The sequence below is a fragment of the Bufo gargarizans genome, chromosome 5, assembly GCF_014858855.1.
Source record: "Bufo gargarizans isolate SCDJY-AF-19 chromosome 5, ASM1485885v1, whole genome shotgun sequence".
Taxonomy (NCBI): domain Eukaryota; kingdom Metazoa; phylum Chordata; class Amphibia; order Anura; family Bufonidae; genus Bufo; species Bufo gargarizans.
Window position 1 is genome coordinate 449,499,440 of NC_058084.1, and position 19,616 is coordinate 449,519,055.

Here is a 19,616-nt window from a genome sequence, read left to right on the forward strand (position 1 = left end):
AAGAAAAGGAGGTAAAATTCATTTGGGTGGTAAGTTGCATGACCGAGCAATAAACGGTGAAAGTAGTGTAGTGCAGAAGTGTAAAAAGTGGCCTGGTCATTAAGGGGGTTTCAGCTAGCGGGGTTGAAGTGGTTAAAACAGTTATATAATGTTCCTATTGTTAATAGTGTGATTAGAGCTGTATACTGAACTATATATATATATATATATATATATATATATACACTCACCTAAAGAATTATTAGGAACACCATACTAAATACGGTGTTGGACCCCCTTTTGCCTTCAGAACTGCCTTAATTCTACGTGGCATTGATTCAACAAGGTGCTGATAGCATTCTTTAGAAATGTTGGCCCATATTGATAGGATAGCATCTTGCAGTTGATGGAGATTTGAGGGATGCACATCCAGGGCACGAAGCTCCCGTTCCACCACATCCCAAAGATGCTTTATTGGGTTGAGATCTGGTGACTGTGGGGGCCATTTTAGTACAGTGAACTCATTGTCATGTTCAAGAAACCAATTTGAAAATGATTCGAGCTTTGTGACATATTGCATTATCCTGCTGGAAGTAGCCATCAGAGGATGGGTACATGGTGGTCATGAGTGGATGGACATGGTCAGAAACAATGCTCAGGTAGCCCATGGCATTTAAACGATGGCCAATTGGCAATAAGGGGCCTAAAGTGTGCCAGGAAAACATCCCCCATACCATTACACCACCACCACCAGCCTGCACAGTGGTAACAAGGCATGATGGATACATGTTCTCATTCTGTTTACGCCAAATTCGGACTCTACCATTTGAATGTCTCAACAGAAATCGAGACTCATCAGACCAGGCAACATTTTTCCAGTCTTCAACAGTCCAATTTTGGTGAGCTTGTGCAAATTGTAGCCTCTTTTTCCTATTTGTAGTGGAGATGAGTGGTACCTAGTGGGGTCTTCTGCTGTTGTAGCCCACCTTTCTTTCCCATTCTGACATTCAGTTTGGAGTTCAGGAGATTGTCTTGACCAGGACCACAACCCTACATGCATTGAAGCAACTGCCATGTGATTGGTTGACTAGATAAATCGCATTAATGAGAAATAGAACAGGTGGTCCTAATAATTATTTAGGTGAGTGTGTGTGTGTGTGTGTGTGTGTATATATATGTGTGTGTGTATATAATATATATGAATAAACACACCGCAGCACGTCCATAAAGTGAAAAATGTGTGATCCTTTATTCACCCAAGCAGCGACGTTTCGGTCCACTCACTGGGACCATTTTCGCTTGAAAATGGTCCCAGTGAGTGGACCGAAACGTCGCTGCTTGGGTGAATAAAGGATCACACATTTTTCACTTTATGGACGTGCTGCGGTGTGTTTATTCTTCTGGCTATTGGACACTGTGGTTGAGTGTCGATACCGCTGGCACCCTACATCTGCTACAAGGAGTGCTGCCCTGAACTTTCATATATATATATATATATATATATATATATATATATATATATATATATATATATATATATATATATATATATATATATATATATATATATATAAAAAATTGGACTGCACTCCAAGCAATTCTTTGAAAAAATCTGTGTTTATTCACCCATCAATGGCAAATGCTTTGCCATTGATGGGTGAATAAACACAGATTTTTTTTCAAAGAATTGCTTGGAGTGCAGTCCAATTTTTGTATCTCTACTACTGGGTAAGCACCTGCTGCCGTACTTGGATTTTGCACCCATTTCTTACGTCATATCTGGAGGGTGGTGCCGCCTGTTGTTTTTCTTATATATATACTTACAGTTCCACCAATTGCAACCATACAATTGCAAGCTACAAATTGCAAGCATACAATTGCAAGCATTCATATTCCATATTGCAATCCAAATTGCATACACCCATACCAGATCATACTCAACCAATCTGCAAATAGTCACTGCTAACTGCATACTGCAAGTAGAACTATTAGTTAGACCTCATATATACCTCTCAAAGAGATCATAAAGTGCTTAAATAACTTAAAGTGAGAGTACAGATACTCAAGAGAGAAATTTATCGACCATTTTATGTTGAATGACAAGATGAAATGTTGCCATTTAGGCTTGTGGACACTGAGGCCTTCCGCGGTCTGATGTCTGTGACCGCCCCGCGGTACTCTGTCCCCAGCCGCCACTATTTTTCAAGGTGTGCCGTGCCCGCCTTACACCAACATGTGTCCCAAAACATCACTCGTGCCCTGACCAACGCAGTTACTGGGAAGGTCCACTTAACCACAGACACATGGACAAGTGCATTTGGCCAGGGACGCTACATTTCCCTGACGGCACACTAGGTGAACATTGTGGAGTCCGGGAGCGAGTCGTACCGTGGGATGGCACGGGTGCTACCGACGCCGAGAATTGCGGGCCCTAATTCCATCAGGGTTTCTGCCAGCACCTACTTTAGAGGCTCCAACCCCCACTTCTCCTCCTCCGAATTATCCGCGTGCAGCACCATTCAGCCAGTAGCTGGAAGCAGTGAGCACTGCGTTGGGGAAGCATCAACAGGCCGTGCTGAAGCTGATATGCTTAGGGGAAAAACAGCACACTGCCGCAGAGCTGTGGCAGGGGATAAGAGACCACCACTCGCCACTCAGCCTACTACCAGGCATGGTTGTGTGTGATAATGGCCGTAACTTGGTGGCGGCTTTGGAGCGTGGCAAGCTCACACACATCCCATGCCTAGCCCACGTCGTAAACTTAGTGGTTCAGCAGTTTATCAAAATCTACCCCAATTTGCCTGAGCTACTGGTGAAGGTGCTCCGCGTGTGTGCACATTACCGCAAGTCATCAACAGCTTCAGCCGGTCTGTCAACGCTGCAGCAGCGCTTTAACTCGCCAGCTTACCGGCTGTTGTGCGACGTGAGCACGCCCTGGAACGCCACGTTCCACATGTTGGCCAGGCTTTGTGAGCAGCAGAGGGCAGTAATGGAATACCAGCTGCAACATGGTCGTCACCTTTCCAGTCAGCTTCCGCTAATCAGAAGCGAGGAGTGGGCATGGATGTCTGACCCCTGTGAGGTTTTAAGACACTTTGAGGAATCAACACAGATGGTGAGCAGCGATAACGCTATTATCAGCGTAACCATCCCACTTCTGTGTCTACTCAAACGCTCGCTGCTCACAATTTAAGGACAGCACTTTGCATATGGAAGAGGTGGAAATGGGAGAAGAAGACATTACACAGAGTGATAGCCAGACCACCCTCCGTCCGTCTTCTCAGCGCGAATTGGACGATGAAGAGGAGGAGGAGGAGGAGCAGGAGACATGCCTCCGCTACAGAGGGTAGTACCCATGGAAGTTTAATTCCATCTGTTCAGCGTGGGTGGGCAGAAGAGGAGGAGGAGATGGAAAGTGATCCTCCTGATGACAAAAGTGAAGTCTTGCCTGTTGGTACTCTGGCACACATGTCTGACTTCATGTTAGGCTGCCTTTCCCGCGACCCGTGCGTTATACGCATTTTAGACAACACGGATTACTGTGTGTTCACCCTTCTCGACCCCTGCTACAAAGAGAACTTATCTCTCATTCCTCTCTCGGAGAGGACAAGCAAAACAGTGCTATACCAGAAGGTCATTGTTGAAAAATTGCTCCAAAGTTGATAGGGCAGCCATCCAGAGTCGTGCGATCGCCTAGAGTCAACAAAGCGGCAGCAGGCCCTCACCTACAAGTCCAGTCTCAGTAGAGTCTGGTCAACACAATCCTCACCATGATGGCGTACTGGGTGAAAGTTGTGGAGGCCGGGAGCAAGTTGTCTGCTGGCACCAGACTTGTCCTCCAATAGATCCTCGTTAACGGAAAGTGTACTCATTCCAATAGCAGGGCCTCTTAGGAGTGCTGTATTGTTATTTATCATCACTACCTCCCCTAGTCGGGAGTGGATAATTGCCGCGCGCCTGCTGCCTTCCTTGGATGCTTGTGCTTTAATAACTTGACCCACCCTCTCTGGGTGGTTCACAATTAGGTAAAAAAAAAGGGGCAAGGCAACAACAACCAATCAGATTTCAGCCATTGACCTCCCTTGGATGTGGTAGCCTTTTCTCAGCCCATGATAGGCGCAGAATAGAACATCGAAAGTTGATAGGGCAGACATTCAAATGGATCATCGCCATCACGGGGACGTGCAGTCACCCAGAGGTTATCTAGAGTCACCAATGCGGCAGCAGGCCCTCGCCCCTAATGTTTTATATAGGTCAGATCAGCAGGCCCTTGCTCCAAATGTTTTTGAGGGTCACCAGCAGGCCGTTAATCATAATTTTTCAAGGTTGTTTTGGAGTGCAGGTTCCTTGTAATTTTTGGCAGCCCTTTCACTTAATGCATATGCTTTATGTAGGAGTCCCACTACCTGAACTATTGTACCACAATGTGAATGAGGCCCTCCATTATGTGATATACAGGTTGTATCGGAGTACCTCTTCCTTTAAATTTTTGGCAGCACTTGCACTTTTTATACAAGTAAATATACAGGAAAGAATGTTTCCTAACAATTTTTTTCCTCTAAAATCGATTTTATCTTCGGTTTTGTGGGTATTATTGTCAGTCTGCAAAAGTGGCGTACTACTCGGACAACATGGTTCCCAGCAGTGACCTGGAAGTACAAGATGCATCCAGACATCCTCCCTATGCTGTTCCGGAACCATTTTGGTGGTGTTTCCATCAATTTCTGACCTTTTCCTGTGAACCAGGCACCCTCCCCTCTTCAGAGCAGGGGGTGCCTGGTTTAATGCTCGGGTTCTCCCATTGACTTCCATTATTATCTACCGAGCACCCGAGCATCCTGAGCATGTGTTTGGCCAGAGCACCTGAGCACTTTGGTGCTCAAACATCACTAACCTGTATTCCTTTACATGGTCTAGTTTGCAATCTGTATTAGCTTAGGCAGTCTAGTTTGTGATCTGTATTAGCGTAGGGTGCCTGGTCTGGGATCTGTATGAATTTATACGATTCTAGTGTCTGGTCTGTGGTTTGAATTAGTTTAGTGGGTCAGGCCTATATTAGATTAGATTTTTTGTTGTATACATTATTGTGCCTAATCCTATACACTGATATTTTCAACATTTGAAAAGAAGGAAGAATAAATTGCTTACCAATCGGTTTGGGTTCTTCCTTTAATTCGGCTCCTGGAAACATGAAGAAGAGTAAAAATGTTAACAGATAATTACAATTGTGTGGCTTTTTAGTTTGGTCTGCAGTCCTATCACTTCATTATCCCCTTACTCTAAGCCAATCATAAGGTTTTTTTTCTTAAATGTCACTCCTTCCCATATAAAGACAAGTGTAGAGAGAAGTAGGTGCCCTGTTGTGCACCAGCATATGGAGGGAGAGGAATATAGCGTGCACACAACAATATTAAATACTGACATAGCATTTCCTGTTGTGGATTATGTACTTTTTCGGTTTGCCACCTTCTCATATACGTAGTCTGGAGACGGGCCTAGGACAGGGTTGGCAGTGTATAAGCGTACCTTTGACAAATATGAGGCCAGGGCAAGGAGAGATAGGGCAATCCGAGAAACAGGCTAAGGTCAGGGCAGGTGGCTAGAGGTCAGAGATGGTAGTCATGCTGGAGTATGCTACACGGGTGGTCAGATAGGGAAGACACCTTTGCTGGTCACTAGAGACTAAGAAACCTAAAGCTCAGGCATCCTTCCCACTGGGGAAGGTACCTTAAATACCCAAGGACAATCTGCCATAGGCTGGGGAAGAATTTGAACGTGTAGAAGGAGAAGAGGCGAGTGGGAACATGGAGCACCAACAGACAGACCCTCAGCAGATGAAAGAAGAGGGTGCACAGCTTCCAGACCACTGTTAAAGCTGAATGCAGAGCCAAGTAAGAGATGCGGCAACCGTGCCTGCTCTGGAGAGCAGGGCAGTAGCGGGCACGGACTGTTATTGTTACATCTATATATCTACTGTACCTATCTATCTATAGAAAACATAGATCAGATTGACAGCAGAAAAAAGACTACATGGTCCATCTACTCTGCCCTTATATTATTACTTCTCTTAGGCTAGACATGTCTTTTTCCCAGGCATGTTTAAGTTCACTTACTGTTAATTTCCCATCCACATCTACTGGTAGTTTGTTCCAAGCCCAAACTACTTCTCTCAGTATAAAATATTGTCCTGACATTGGTTCTGATCCCCCCCCCCAAAGTAGGGATGAGCAAACCTGACCTGCAATGGGTTCAGTGTTCGGGTGGGTTAGAAATTTCGTTATAGGTTCTGTTATAACAGAATATATAACGGAATTCGTAGATGGAATGCAAAACAAAAGCCTTTAAGAGGCATTCCGTTTTGATCCGTCATAATAGAAGTTTATGGCTAAGCATAACGGATCCACCTGGTGTAAGGAATATAGCTTAATATTTACTGTCAGCCATGTTCCCACACCAACCATCTGCTGAAAGGTAGGGGGGGGGGCCTTCTTTAAAGCCAGCCAGATGGCAGAGAGCCTCTAGCAGCCCACCTTTGCTTACAATTTCTCACCTCCATTCAGCCAGGCAGGAACCCAGCTAATGGAACAGGAGAAAACTCTCTGCAGGGGTCTAGGCCATTCCCTAGTTCAATCAAATTTATCAGACATAACGGAACCGGCGATTTATAAGGAATTATGAATTGCCCTTCCATCACAGACATAAACCAGATGCATATTTGTGTCCCTGTGGCCACGATGAACAGGCCCTTGGTCATAGCTTGGTAGTGGGATGCCAGGGAGGGGAGATATACCTATCTCCCCACAGAAACCAAATAACGGTACCATGCTTGGACTCTACTGGTAGCCGGAACCCAGGCGGATACAATGGTCCCAGAACCACCTCTCTGCGACATTCTGGTCTGGAGCCATTAGCCCTAATCGGTTTTGTGGCCCATGTGCTGCCAGCTCAGCAGAGGGGGGTGGACCCCTCCCAGAGGACCGGGAGGGGAGGGGCCGGCTACAGGTTAAAAGGCTTGTGCCAGCAAGCAGGCGTGTCTTTTCTCTGAAGGAGGGTCACATCGTGCCATGTGTTTAGAGTGACCTGCAACCTGCTTACATCACTGCCCTCCATGTGAATACAGCTAAGAACTCATCACCACCCAAAAGGACTCATCAATCTGGTAAACTGACTTTTGCTCTGTAATCCTGTTTGTACCATACCACCTGTATTTGTAACCTCAGACCATATATTCTTTGTGTGTATAGTGTTAATTCTAGTGAGCCCTTAAGGCGATTAAATCTTGTGCTGTCTGGTATCTCAATCACGAATCCCCGCGTCCGTGTTTTGGCCTAGTAATACGCTAATGCGGGTTGGTTTCTTACCCTATATAATCCCGTTAGAGGACCGGGCTTATATCAAACAAGGCGGACAGGAGGAATCTGTGAAAACTGTACCAAGACTGACCCTACCCGCTCCCCCAGGAGGGTGTAACGTTGCGCCTTGGTAACCAGTGACCATACCGTATCTCGTGAGCTCGAAGTAGTTGACGTCAAGCGGGCACGAGGGGTGGTATCCCTCACACCTGGTTTCTGGAAAACAAAGTTCTGCATAACGTAAACCAGAGAGGTCCGTTATGCTTGGCCATAGACTTCTATTATGACGGATCAAAATGGAATACCTCTTAAAGGCTTCCATTGTGAATTCCGCCTACGAATTCCGTTATATTCTGTTATAACAGAACCTATAACAGAATTCCTAACCCACCCAAACACCGAACCAAGTCGGATTCGCTCATCCCTACCCCAAACTAATCTTAGATTGTGCCCCCTTGTTCTTGTGTGAGGTTTTCTGTTTGTTTGTTTGTTTTTTTTATTAAAAACTCCTCTCTCTGGAACCTTATTTATGCCTTTCACATATTTAAAGGTTTCGATCATGCCTCCCTCTTTCCCTTCTTTCTGCAAGGCTATACAGATTAAAAGGACTGTGCATGGGTTTTATATTGATTACCAGATCCGCAGTTAGCAGACTGCATAATACATACGATCGTTTGCATGAGGCCTATGGCTTATTTGTAATGTGCTCCGACCCAAATTTTGGTAATTGACAATGGATTGCCGAGCCCGACTTGTTCATTTATCAGGGGGTAGATGTATTTAAAGATTTTGTTGAGGTAATCTGACGTTTATGGTGAAACGCACACCCAGGACAGATATCTGATAACTGCCAAGAACATGTTCAGAACACATTTATAGCCACCAGACGCAAGCATTGAAGGTTTCTACTGAATGAAAGCAAGCAGAGATGTTGAAAACTGTAAAGAAATGACACAGAAAATGGAAGATTTTAAAACATTTGATGCTGGAAAACCTCTTTAATGAAGCATTGTAGTGTGTTTGATCTATTGGTGGGAGTTATCTTTTACTTTTGTAGGTTTGTACCTTTTTGCATCTTACACATCCATTCGAATAAAGCATCACAGTTTAGATCGTTCCACCTTAATCCATCAAATATCGTGCAGGACTCCTCCTCATTGTGATCAGGATCCGAAGAATGCCAGTTTTGATAATGCAACTAATTAAATAAATAGAAAAACCTCATCAATTAGCTAATAAAAAACTAAACATTTCACAGCATTAATAAAATTATACCATGTGCATGTCCCCATGTCAGGATATACAGGTTTCTGCCCTGCTCAATAGGGCCTATGTTTATCTATATATCTCATATTGATCTATCTACTGTATCTATATCTACAGTATCTATTGTAGGGATCTGCCCCAATGGTAGCCTTCAGATAAGAACACAGGAGCAGACTTTTAGTGGTGAAAGCAAAGCAACGGTTGTCTTTTATTCTTGACAAAACAATAAGGCGGTAGACTGCAGTGACCAGCCGGCCTTAAAGAAACAATAAAGTCCCGTATCTATAGCATAACACAGGCATGGTTTAGCATAGTACCTAAACCCCCACTGGGTGCATGTGGACCTCGCTTTGTCCTCAGTCTTTCAGGCACTGCCACTCCAGCACAGACTCTGATCCCACACAGCACTCCACAGAGCTCCACTGTCAGAGACAGGTAATCACTAGGGTTGAGCGTACCCGAACTGTACAGTTCGGGTACGTACCGAACTTTAGGATTTTTGGACCCCGGACCCGAACATTTCCGTAAAAGTTCGGGTTTGGTGCTTTCTTGGCGCTTTTTGAAAGGCTGCACAGCAGCCAATCAACAAGCGTCATACTACTTGCCCCAAGAGGCCATCACAGCCATGTCTACTAATGGCATGGCTGTGATTGGCCAGAGCAGCATGTGACCCAGCCTCTATATAAGGCCCCATGCGCATAGCAACCAGTGACGCCGTGCGCTCCTGCTCTCAGGAGGGATCCAGGCCGCGGTTCCACGGCCCGCACACGGCTGTGAAACACGGCCGTGTGCATGGGGCCTAAGCTGGAGTCATGTAGCGCTGCACGTCACTCTGCTGTTACAAGTGAAGGGAGAGGATGCTGCTGGACTTGTGATTTCAGGGAAGAGAATAGGATGGAATCTAACGCAGTGATCTACCTAGAAATAGTTGTGTGGGTGCAGGACACAATCGTTTTACCCTGCCCTGAGGCCATTGACCAAAAAAATAACTAAATGTACTTTTAGAATTCTGTTAGTTAGGTGGGTAGCGGCGGCCATTTTATGCATGCTCAGTGCACCAGCACTGCATCTGAACTTTTGGGACATTGCAAATCACCATTTTTTGGGGGCAAACTACAACATCTGGATTAGTCAGTGTTAAATTTAAGCTAGAAATACACCCATAATTTTCTGGGGTTTGAAAAAAACACACTTTTTTTTCAAAAAAAGGGTATTTTCCAGATCTGCAAGTGTTAAATTCAAGTTTAATATATACATCTTTCATATTTCTGTTACCAAAAATACACAATTTTGGCAATCTACAACATCTTGATTAGTCAGTGTGCAATTTAAGCTAGAAATACACCCATCATTTTCTGGGGTTTGAAAAACACACTTTTTTGACAAAAAAAACACTATTTTCAGGCCTTGCAGCATCAGCACGTGTGAAATTACAGGCTTATATACTGCTGTCAAATTCAGTTGTTAAACAAACACTCGTTTGGGCACCAAAAATTTAGTTTTCAGCCTTTGATGCAGATGCCATTGTGAGATACACCCTTAATACATTTGGGTTACATTTAGAGATTTTAAATACCGCCATTTGGTGCACCAATATTGAATTCAGGCCTACAGTGGTTCAGGCCCTGTGAGATACACCCTCTACATACAGGGGTTTGAATCAGGGATTTGAAATACAGCCATTTAGGGCAAATAAATATTTACTTCAGGCCTACACTGGTTCAGTCCCTGTGAGATACACCCTCTACATACAGTTTTTTTTTTTTTAATAAATCTTTCTTTATTTCAATTTTATAAACACATATACATTTATACACAAATCACAAAAATTCCACAATGAGAAAATCCATATTACAAATTACTAAATATTATTATAACTTTTTCCCCCTTTTCCCTTTTTTATTTTTTTATTTTTTCCCCTCTCTTTCCCTTTGTCTTACCCCTATTACCCACCCACCACCCCCAGGGAGAGGGAAAGGGACGGGAGAAAAATAAATAAAATAAATAATTCCAAGCCCTGACATTTCATCAAGTTTTTGGGATTTTTTGATATAGCATTCAGTAACCCGTTCCACTTTAATCAAGTTAACAACTGCTTCTCGCCACTGTCCCACTGTCGGGGGATCTTGTTTTACCCAATTCCTCAGTATAAGGAGTCTAGCTTGGAAAAGTACTTTACCCAGGACCAATCGGGTCTCTTTATTTAACTTCAGATGTTCGGTTGCTCCTAATATACAAACTACTGGATCTTCAGACACTTGGACCTCCAAAAGTACTGATACTATCTCAGCTATTTGTTTCCAATATCTAAACAATCTAGGGCATCTGTCACAACCAGACAGCTGAGAAGCTCTGACAGAGGCCTTTCAGAACCTCCCCCTTGAGTTCTGTGTTGTGGTATTCAGCTCCTCCTCTCATTAGCGTCTCTCAGCTGTTATGTGTTGGACTAATTGTTTCCCTTTAAATTCTTCCCCAGAATGCTTTTCTGGGCGGCTTATATTTCTTCCTGGAGTATGTGTGCTTGCTCATCTGGTTCTCCTCTCCTCCACAAAGTTAAGTGTTACACTGTTATCTGTTATTTTCTGTTTGCTGGATCCCAGGTGACCCTGACTCCCTCCGTGTCTGGTGTAGGGAGCCGGTGGTCGTGTCCCCTCACTATTGTAGGGTGCTCAGGGCTTTATAGTCAAGGTTCGTGGATATGCATACCTCCACCATTCGGATCTATGCATAGGCTGAGCAGCCAGGGAAAGTGCCAGGTCTTCTACAGGGGTCTCCCTTTCGTTCCTTAGCTTTTGGATCCAGCGAGACATTTATGCATGTTTTGCCTTGTTACCTGTACACATTCCGTGACATTATAAGCCGCCAAAACCGTCTTAAGCATGGATCCGGTTTCACTTTTGGCTGAACGCTTCCAGGGTCTTTCATTGGAGGTAGCTGACCTCCGTAAGACTTTTTCTCAGCTTCAAGTGACCGGTTCAGCTTGCGTTCATGGAGCTTGTTCTGAGCCTAAGATCTCGCTCCCGGATACGTTCTCCGGGGGTAGTGAGAATTTTGTGCGTTTTAGAGAGGCTTGCAAACTCCATTTTCGCCTTCTTCCCCATTCTTCTGGTGATGAGGAACGGAGGGTGGGGATCATTATATCGCTGCTCAGGGGTAACGCTCAGTCCTGGGCCTTTTCGCTGCCGGAGGGGGCACGGCCCCTCCGTTCAGTGGATGAATTCTTTTTAGCCCTGGGTCAGATATATGATGATCCGGATCGTATTGCTCTGGCGGAGTCTAGACTACGTCTCCTATGCCAGGGTAAACAATCCGCAGAAATATACTGCTCAGAATTTCGGAGTTGGGCAGCTGATACTGGTTGGAATGATGCTGCACTCCGAAGTCAATTTTGCCATGGTCTTTCAGAGGGATTGAAAGATGCATTTGCCTTTCATGAAAGGCCTATTTCTTTGGACTCTGCTATGTCTCAGGCCGTTCGTATTGACAGGCGTCTTAGAGAGAGAGGAGAGATCTCTCCTTCCTGTCATACTCGGTCCCAGGACTGTGCAGCGGTCCCATTCTCTGCGCAGGGGTCTCAGTCGCTGTCAGCCCCTTCTGAGCAGGAGCCCATGCAGCTGGGGTTGATTGCTTCTGACAATAGAAGATTCAGCCCGCATGGGAGGGTTTGTTTTTGTTGTGGAGGTATTAATCATTTGGCAAATATTTGTCCCTCTAGGAGATTCAGGCAGTTCTCTGGGTATAATAAAGAAACAAAGAGGAAAAAATCTTTGAAAAATGTTCCGTCTGTTACTATTGGCAGGATTGAGGCGGAGATTGAAGATTTTCCGTTTGCTTGTAGTTCCCGTTTTGTCCTGCCGGCTAGGGTGGCGCTAGAGAGCAAGAAAATTTTTTGTGAGATTTTTGTGGATAGTGGAGCAGCGGTCAATCTCATTGATAATCACTTTGCGATAACTCATGGTTTCCAGGTGTGCGCTTTGAGAAAGGATATTCCTGTATTTGCTATCGATTCCGCTCCACTTTCTCAGAAATCATTAAAGGGCATAGTTCACAATATCCGTTTAATTGTGAGTGATGCTCATGTTGAGGATTTGTCATGTTTCGTCCTTAGCGGTTTGCCCACCCCGCTGGTGTTGGGGCTGCCCTGGCTCACTAAGCATAACCCCACCATTGATTGGCAAGCGAAGCAAATAAATGGTTGGAGTGACTTTTGCAGAGAGAATTGCCTCATGACATCTGTTTCTGAGGTTGCTACTAAGACTATACCATCTTTTCTCTCTGAATTTTCGGATGTCTTCTCTGAGAGTGGAGTTCAGGATTTGCCCCCCGCACAGGGAGTACGATTGCCCTATTAATCTCATCCCAGACGCCAAGCTGCCTAAATCTCGTTTATACAATCTTTCCCAACCTGAGAGGATCGCTATGCGTGCTTATATCTCTGAGAGACTGAGAAAGGGACACATACGACCCTCGAAGTCACCTGTTGCCGCTGGTTTTTTCTTTGTTAAGAAAAAAGATGGTTCTTTAAGACCTTGTCTGGATTTCAGGGAGCTGAACAATATCACAATTCGTGACCCTTATCCGCTTCCTCTGATCCCGGACCTATTTAACCAGGTTGTTGGGGCTAAAGTCTTTTCCAAATTAGATTTAAGAGGGGCATACAACCTGGTCAGGGTCAGAGAAGGGGACGAATGGAAGACGGCCTTCAATACCCCTGAGGGCCATTTTGAAAACTTGGTTATGCCTTTTGGTTTGATGAATGCCCCAGCCGTTTTCCAGCATTTCGTGAACAGCATTTTTTATCATTTGATGGGAAAATTTGTATTGGTGTATTTTGGATGACATTTTGATTTTTTTTTCTCCCGATTTCAAAACTCATAAGGAACATTTACGTCAGGTCTTGCTCATCCTGCGGGAGAATAAATTATATGCAAAACTGGAAAAATGTGTGTTTGCGGTTCCAGAAATTCAATTTCTGGGGTTTCTTCTCTCCGCTTCTGGTTTTCGCATGGACCCAGAGAAGGTCCGCGCTGTGCTTGAGTGGGAGCTTCCTGAGAATCAAAAGGCGCTGATGCGTTTTTTGGGCTTTGCCAATTATTACAGGAAGTTCATCTTGAATTATTCTTCTATTGTTAAACCACTCACTGATATGACCAGAAAGGGGGTAGATTTTTCTTCTTGGTCAGTAGAGGCGCGTAAGGCTTTTTCTGATATCAAGGAGAGTTTTGCTTCCGCTCCCATCTTGGTGCAACCTGATGTTTCGTTACCCTTCATAGTTGAGGTTGATGCTTCTGAGGTGGGTGTGGGGGCGGTTTTGTCTCAGGGTTCCTCTCCTGCCAATTGGCGACCGTGTGCCTTTTTCTCAAGAAAACTCTCCTCCGCAGAGAGAAATTACGATGTGGGAGATAGGGAATTGTTGGCCATCAAGTTGGCTTTTGAGGAATGGCGCCATTGGCTAGAGGGAGCCAGATACCCTATTACCGTATTTACTGACCATAAAAATCTGGCCTACTTGGAGTCAGCCAAGCGTCTGAACCCGAGACAGGCCAGATGGTCGTTGTTCTTTTCTAGGTTTAATTTTGTTGTCACGTTCCGCCCTGGAGTTAAGAATGTGAAGGCAGATGCCCTGTCACGTTGTTTTCCGGGAGGCGGGAATTTTGAAGACCCGGGTCCCATTTTGGCTGAAGGTGTGGTGGTCTCTGCTCTTTTTCCTGAATTGGAGGCAGAGGTGCAGGCAGCCCAGTCAGAGGCTCCTGATCTTTGTCCTCCTGGGAGGTTGTTTGTGCCTCTCGCTTTAAGACACAAGATTTTTAAGGAACACCACGATACGGTCCTTGCTGGGCACCCGGGGGTAAGAGCCACACTGGATCTCATCGCTCGGAGATTCTGGTGGCCTGCGCTTCGTAAGTCGGTTGAGGGTTTTGTGGCAGCCTGCGAGACTTGCGCTCGTGCCAAAGTCCCTCATTCACGGCCATCAGGTCCTCTCCTTCCCTTACCCATTCCTTCCCGTCCTTGGACACATCTGTCCATGGACTTTATCACGGACCTGCCTCGTTCCTCGGGGAAGACTGTGATTCTGGTGGTGGTGGACCGTTTTAGCAAAATGGTGCATTTCATCCCTTTTCCTGGTTTGCCCAATGCTAAGACGCTGGCGCAGGCATTTGTTGATCACATTGTCAAATTGCACGGTATTCCTTCAGACATAGTCTCTGATAGGGGCACGCAGTTTGTTTCCAGATTCTGGAAGGCTTTCTGTTCTCGCTTGGGGGTTCGGTTGTCATTCTCTTCTGCTTTCCACCCGCAGTCGAATGGCCAGACAGAGCGCGTCAATCAGAATCTGGAGACATATCTGCGCTGTTTTGTGGCGGAGAATCAAGAGGATTGGTGTTCTTTTTTGTCCCTTGCTGAGTTTGCTTTAAATAACCGTCGTCAGGAGTCCTCTGATAAGTCACCATTTTTTGGTGCATATGGGTTTCATCCACAGTTTGGGACTTTCTCGGGAGAGGGGTCTTCTGGTTTACCTGATGAGGACAGATTCTCCTCGTCTTTGTCATCTATTTGGCAAAAGATTCAAGATAATCTAAAGAGCATGACTGAGAGATATAAGCGTGTGGCTGATAAGAGACGTGTGCTTGGTCCGGACCTGAATGTTGGTGATCTGGTGTGGTTGTCTACCAAGAATATCAAATTGAAGGTTCCCTCCTGGAAGTTGGGTCCTAGGTTTATTGGGCCTTACAAAATCCTGTCTGTCATCAATCCTGTTGCATACCGTCTTGATCTTCCTCAGACTTGGAAGATCCATAATGTTTTTCATAAGTCCTTATTGAAACCTTATGTTCAACCTATTGTACCCTCGCCTTTGCCTCCTCCTCCGATTATGGTTGATGCGAATCTTGAATTTCAGGTCTCTAGGATTGTGGATTCTCGTCTTGTCCGCGGTTCTCTTCAGTACCTTGTTCACTGGGAGGGGTATGGTCCTGAGGAGAGGATGTGGGTCTCAGTGACGGACATTAATGCCTCTCGTCTCATCAAGGCTTTCCATAGGTCCCATCCTGAGAAGGTGGGTTCTGAGTGTCCGGAGTCCACTCGTAGAGGGAGGGGTACTGTCACAACCAGACAGCTGAGAAGCTCTGACAGAGGCCTTTCAGAACCTCCCCCTTGAGTTCTGTGTTGTGGTATTCAGCTCCTCCTCTCATTAGCGTCTCTCAGCTGTTATGTGTTGGACTAATTGTTTCCCTTTAAATTCTTCCCCAGAATGCTTTTCTGGGCGGCTTATATTTCTTCCTGGAGTATGTGTGCTTGCTCATCTGGTTCTCCTCTCCTCCACAAAGTTAAGTGTTACACTGTTATCTGTTATTTTCTGTTTGCTGGATCCCAGGTGACCCTGACTCCCTCCGTGTCTGGTGTAGGGAGCCGGTGGTCGTGTCCCCTCACTATTGTAGGGTGCTCAGGGCTTTATAGTCAAGGTTCGTGGATATGCATACCTCCACCATTCGGATCTATGCATAGGCTGAGCAGCCAGGGAAAGTGCCAGGTCTTCTACAGGGGTCTCCCTTTCGTTCCTTAGCTTTTGGATCCAGCGAGACATTTATGCATGTTGTTTTGCCTTGTTACCTGTACACATTCCGTGACAGCATCTCCAGAAACAGGGTATTAGGTCTGCTTTCTCTCCCCTGCATTTTGGGCACTTATCTGAAGCTCTCACGCCCATTCTCTTTAACATCCAAGGGGATCAATGTAATCTATGCACTATGAAAAACTGTGATATCTCATGTTAGCCCCTATCCGACACTATAGTATAACTTCTAAGGGCATCTTTCCATTTCTCTTCCGTAAAAGATTGTAATTCTTTTTCCCATTTTTTTCCGGCAAGTATTGCAATCCGTTTTTTTTTTTACCTCCATTAAAATCCTGTATCTTTTTGCAGTTGTTCCTTTTTTTCCCTCTCCATTGGTGAATTTGTATAATCTATCTGATTATTCCTTTTTATGTTCGTCTACCTGCACCACTGTCCTCAACGCATCCTTGAGCTGGAAGTATTTATAGGAATCCTTTTGGGGGATCCCAAACTCCTTAACCAGTGTACTAAAGTCCTTCAGTTTATCTTCCTCGAATATCTGGCCTCGTTTGCAATTCCTTTAAATTAAATTTTTTCCAAATAGGTGTATAGTGCAAAAAACCTTTAATCTCTAATATTTTTTTTAACTTCCACCCATATATACTCCAGTGAATTAAATATTCTATTTGCTGTATTCTTTTTCCCTAGTGTGCTTGATTCCAATACCTCTAAGTGGTTCCATTCCTCTCTCCAACCCAGTTTATTTAATTCCTGCCTTCCCACTAATCCATTCAAATTACCTTTTATCTGACTATATTGTGTTACTAAATAGTAGAAAAAACAGTTCGGGACAGATAATCCACCCCTTTTTTTATCCTAGGGATAGCACCTTTCCAAATGAAATCCCCCATTATGCTTTCAAGTAACCTAAAGATCTTCTGCGGTAGTCTCAATGGGGCATTTTGTAGAACAAAGTATTTTTGGGAGGAGAACCATTTCTATTAGATTTACCCGACCCTGAATTGACAGCGGTAATCTTTTCCAAATGTGTATTTTGGTTCTAAGTTCTTTTATTATGGGGAGTACATTTAGCTTTTCATAATCTTCTATGCTTCCGGAGACTTGTATACCTAAATATTTAAAACTCTCGTGTTTTTCAAGCACGTGTACCCTTACATCTCCCTGTGACTGGACATCTTCTAATATCATCATGTGAGATTTCCCCCAGTTAATATTTAAACCAGAAAAAAAAAATGTATCTATTACTCTATTAAACTGATCCCCAGTGTTGTGCATAAATAAAATATCATCTGCATACATTAATAATTTTTTGTCTCGTCCCGCATATTGAAAGTCTTTAAACTCCCTGTCATTTCTTATTATACTTGCCAGGGGCTCGATCGCAATAGCAAATAGTAATGGGGAGAGAGGGCATCCCTGCCTAGTGCCCCGATGTAGGGCAAGAGGCAGGGACAAGCTCCCATCCACCATCACCCTAGCCCTCGGGTGGGAATATATAAGCTGGACCCATCTTATAAATCCCTTCCCTATACCAACCCTTTTCAGAACTACCCACAAATACTCACATTCAATACAATCAAATGCCTTTTGAGCATCCAGTGAAAGTATAGCTTTGTCACCTGTTTCTATTCTGTTAGCCTCAACATTAAGGAATAACCTTCTTATATTTGAATATATCGTTCTACCGGGTATAAAACCAGTTTGATCTTCATGGATTATAACTTTGATCACTTTAGAGAGCCTGTCTGCCAGGACCTTTGCCAAAATTTTAACGTCCGTATTTAACAAGGATATTGGTCTATATGACCCGGGGTCTAATTGTTCTTTACTAGAGTTGAGCGAACACCTGGATGTTCGGGTTCGAGAAGTTCGGCCGAACTTCCCGAAAATGTTCGGGTTCGGGATCCGAACCCGATCCGAACTTCGTCCCGAACCCGAACCCCATTGAAGTCAATGGGGACCCGAACTTTTCGGCACTAAAAAGGCTGTAAAACAGCCCAGGAAAGGGCTAGAGGGCTGCAAAAGGCAGCAACATGTAGGTAAATCCCCTGCAAACAAATGTGGATAGGGAAATGAATAAAAATAAAAATTAAATAAATAAAAATGAACCAAAATCTATTGGAGAGAGGTCCCATAGCAGAGAATCTGGCTTCCCGTCACCCACCACTGGAACAGTCCATTCTCAGATATTTAGGCCCCGGAACCCAGGCAGAGGAGAGAGGTCCCGTAACAGAGAATCTGTCTTCATGTCAGCAGAGAATTAGTCTGCATGTCATAGCAGAGAATGAGGCTTCACGTCAGCCACCACTGCAACAGTCCATTGGCATATATTTAGGCCCAGCACCCAGGCAGAGGAGAGAGGTCCCGTAACAGACAATCTGGCTTCATGTCAGCAGAGAATCAGTCTGCATGTCATAGCAGAGAATCAGGCTTCACGTCACCCACCACTGCAACAGTCCATTGTCATAAATTTAGGCCCAGCACTAGTGTTGAGCGGCATGTCCCATATTCGAATTCGCGAAATTTTGTGAATATTCGAAAGAATATTCGTAAAATATTCGCGATTATTCAAATTCGTTATTATTTCGCATATGCGATAATTCGAATTTTCGCATCGCATAATACATATGCTATGCAAAATTCACATGTGCGCTAATGAAATCGCCTTACGAAGATTCGCAACTCAATTCAATCACTAATGTATGAATGCAATGCCCTTTGCCTCTGTTCTGGGACAAGTGTAGATATTCGCATGTGCGCTAATAAAATCGCCTTACGAAGATTCGCACCTCAATCACTTTCTAGGGAATGTGAGACTTTTGGGAATCAATCGAGATACAGTGGGGGGTGATGACAGTAGTTGACAGAGTACAGATCAATGTAATCTGTAAGGTGGAAAGTAAAATAAAAAATACGAATATTCGTAAATCGAATTTTACGAAGTTCTACGTATTCGCGAATATGGTGCTATACTATATGAATGCACAGGCCTTTGCCTCTCTGTTCTGGGGACAAGTGTAGATATTTGCATTTGCGTTAATAAAATCGCCTTACGAAGATTCGCAGCTCAATTCAATCACTAATGTATGAATGCAAAGCCCTTTGCCTCTGTTCTGGGACAAGTGTAGATATTCGCATGTGCGCTAATAAAATCGCCTTACGAAGATTCGCAACTCAATTCACTAATGTATGAATGCAAAGCCCTTTGCCTCTGTTCTGGGACGTGCCGATATTCGCATGTGCGCTAATAAAATCGCCTTACGAAGATTCGCGCCTCAATCACTTTCTAGGCAATGTGAGTAAGATCTGAGCTGTTGGACCTTTGGGAAACAATCAATTATATGTGTACTGTAATTTTGTGGGGGGGGGGGAAAAAACAAAAAACGAATATTCGTTTTTACGAATATATAGCACTATATTCGAAATATTCGCGAAATCGCGAA

The 19,616-nt window shown here is 44.4% G+C and overlaps 1 protein-coding gene across 3 annotated transcripts in view; it reads right to left on the bottom strand.

Moving 5' to 3' along the window:
* The window catches only part of LOC122938531 (macrophage mannose receptor 1-like), a 335,729-nt gene that overhangs the window by 109,713 nt on the left and 206,400 nt on the right, over nucleotides 1-19,616 (bottom strand). For all 3 annotated transcript variants that reach the window (XM_044294084.1, XM_044294083.1, XM_044294085.1), the window contains exons 15-16: nucleotides 8,397-8,529; nucleotides 5,128-5,160 (exon numbers count right to left, since the gene is read on the bottom strand). In XM_044294084.1, the coding sequence (XP_044150019.1) occupies nucleotides 5,128-5,160; nucleotides 8,397-8,529 (166 nt within the window). The remainder of the gene's footprint in view (nucleotides 1-5,127; nucleotides 5,161-8,396; nucleotides 8,530-19,616) is intronic.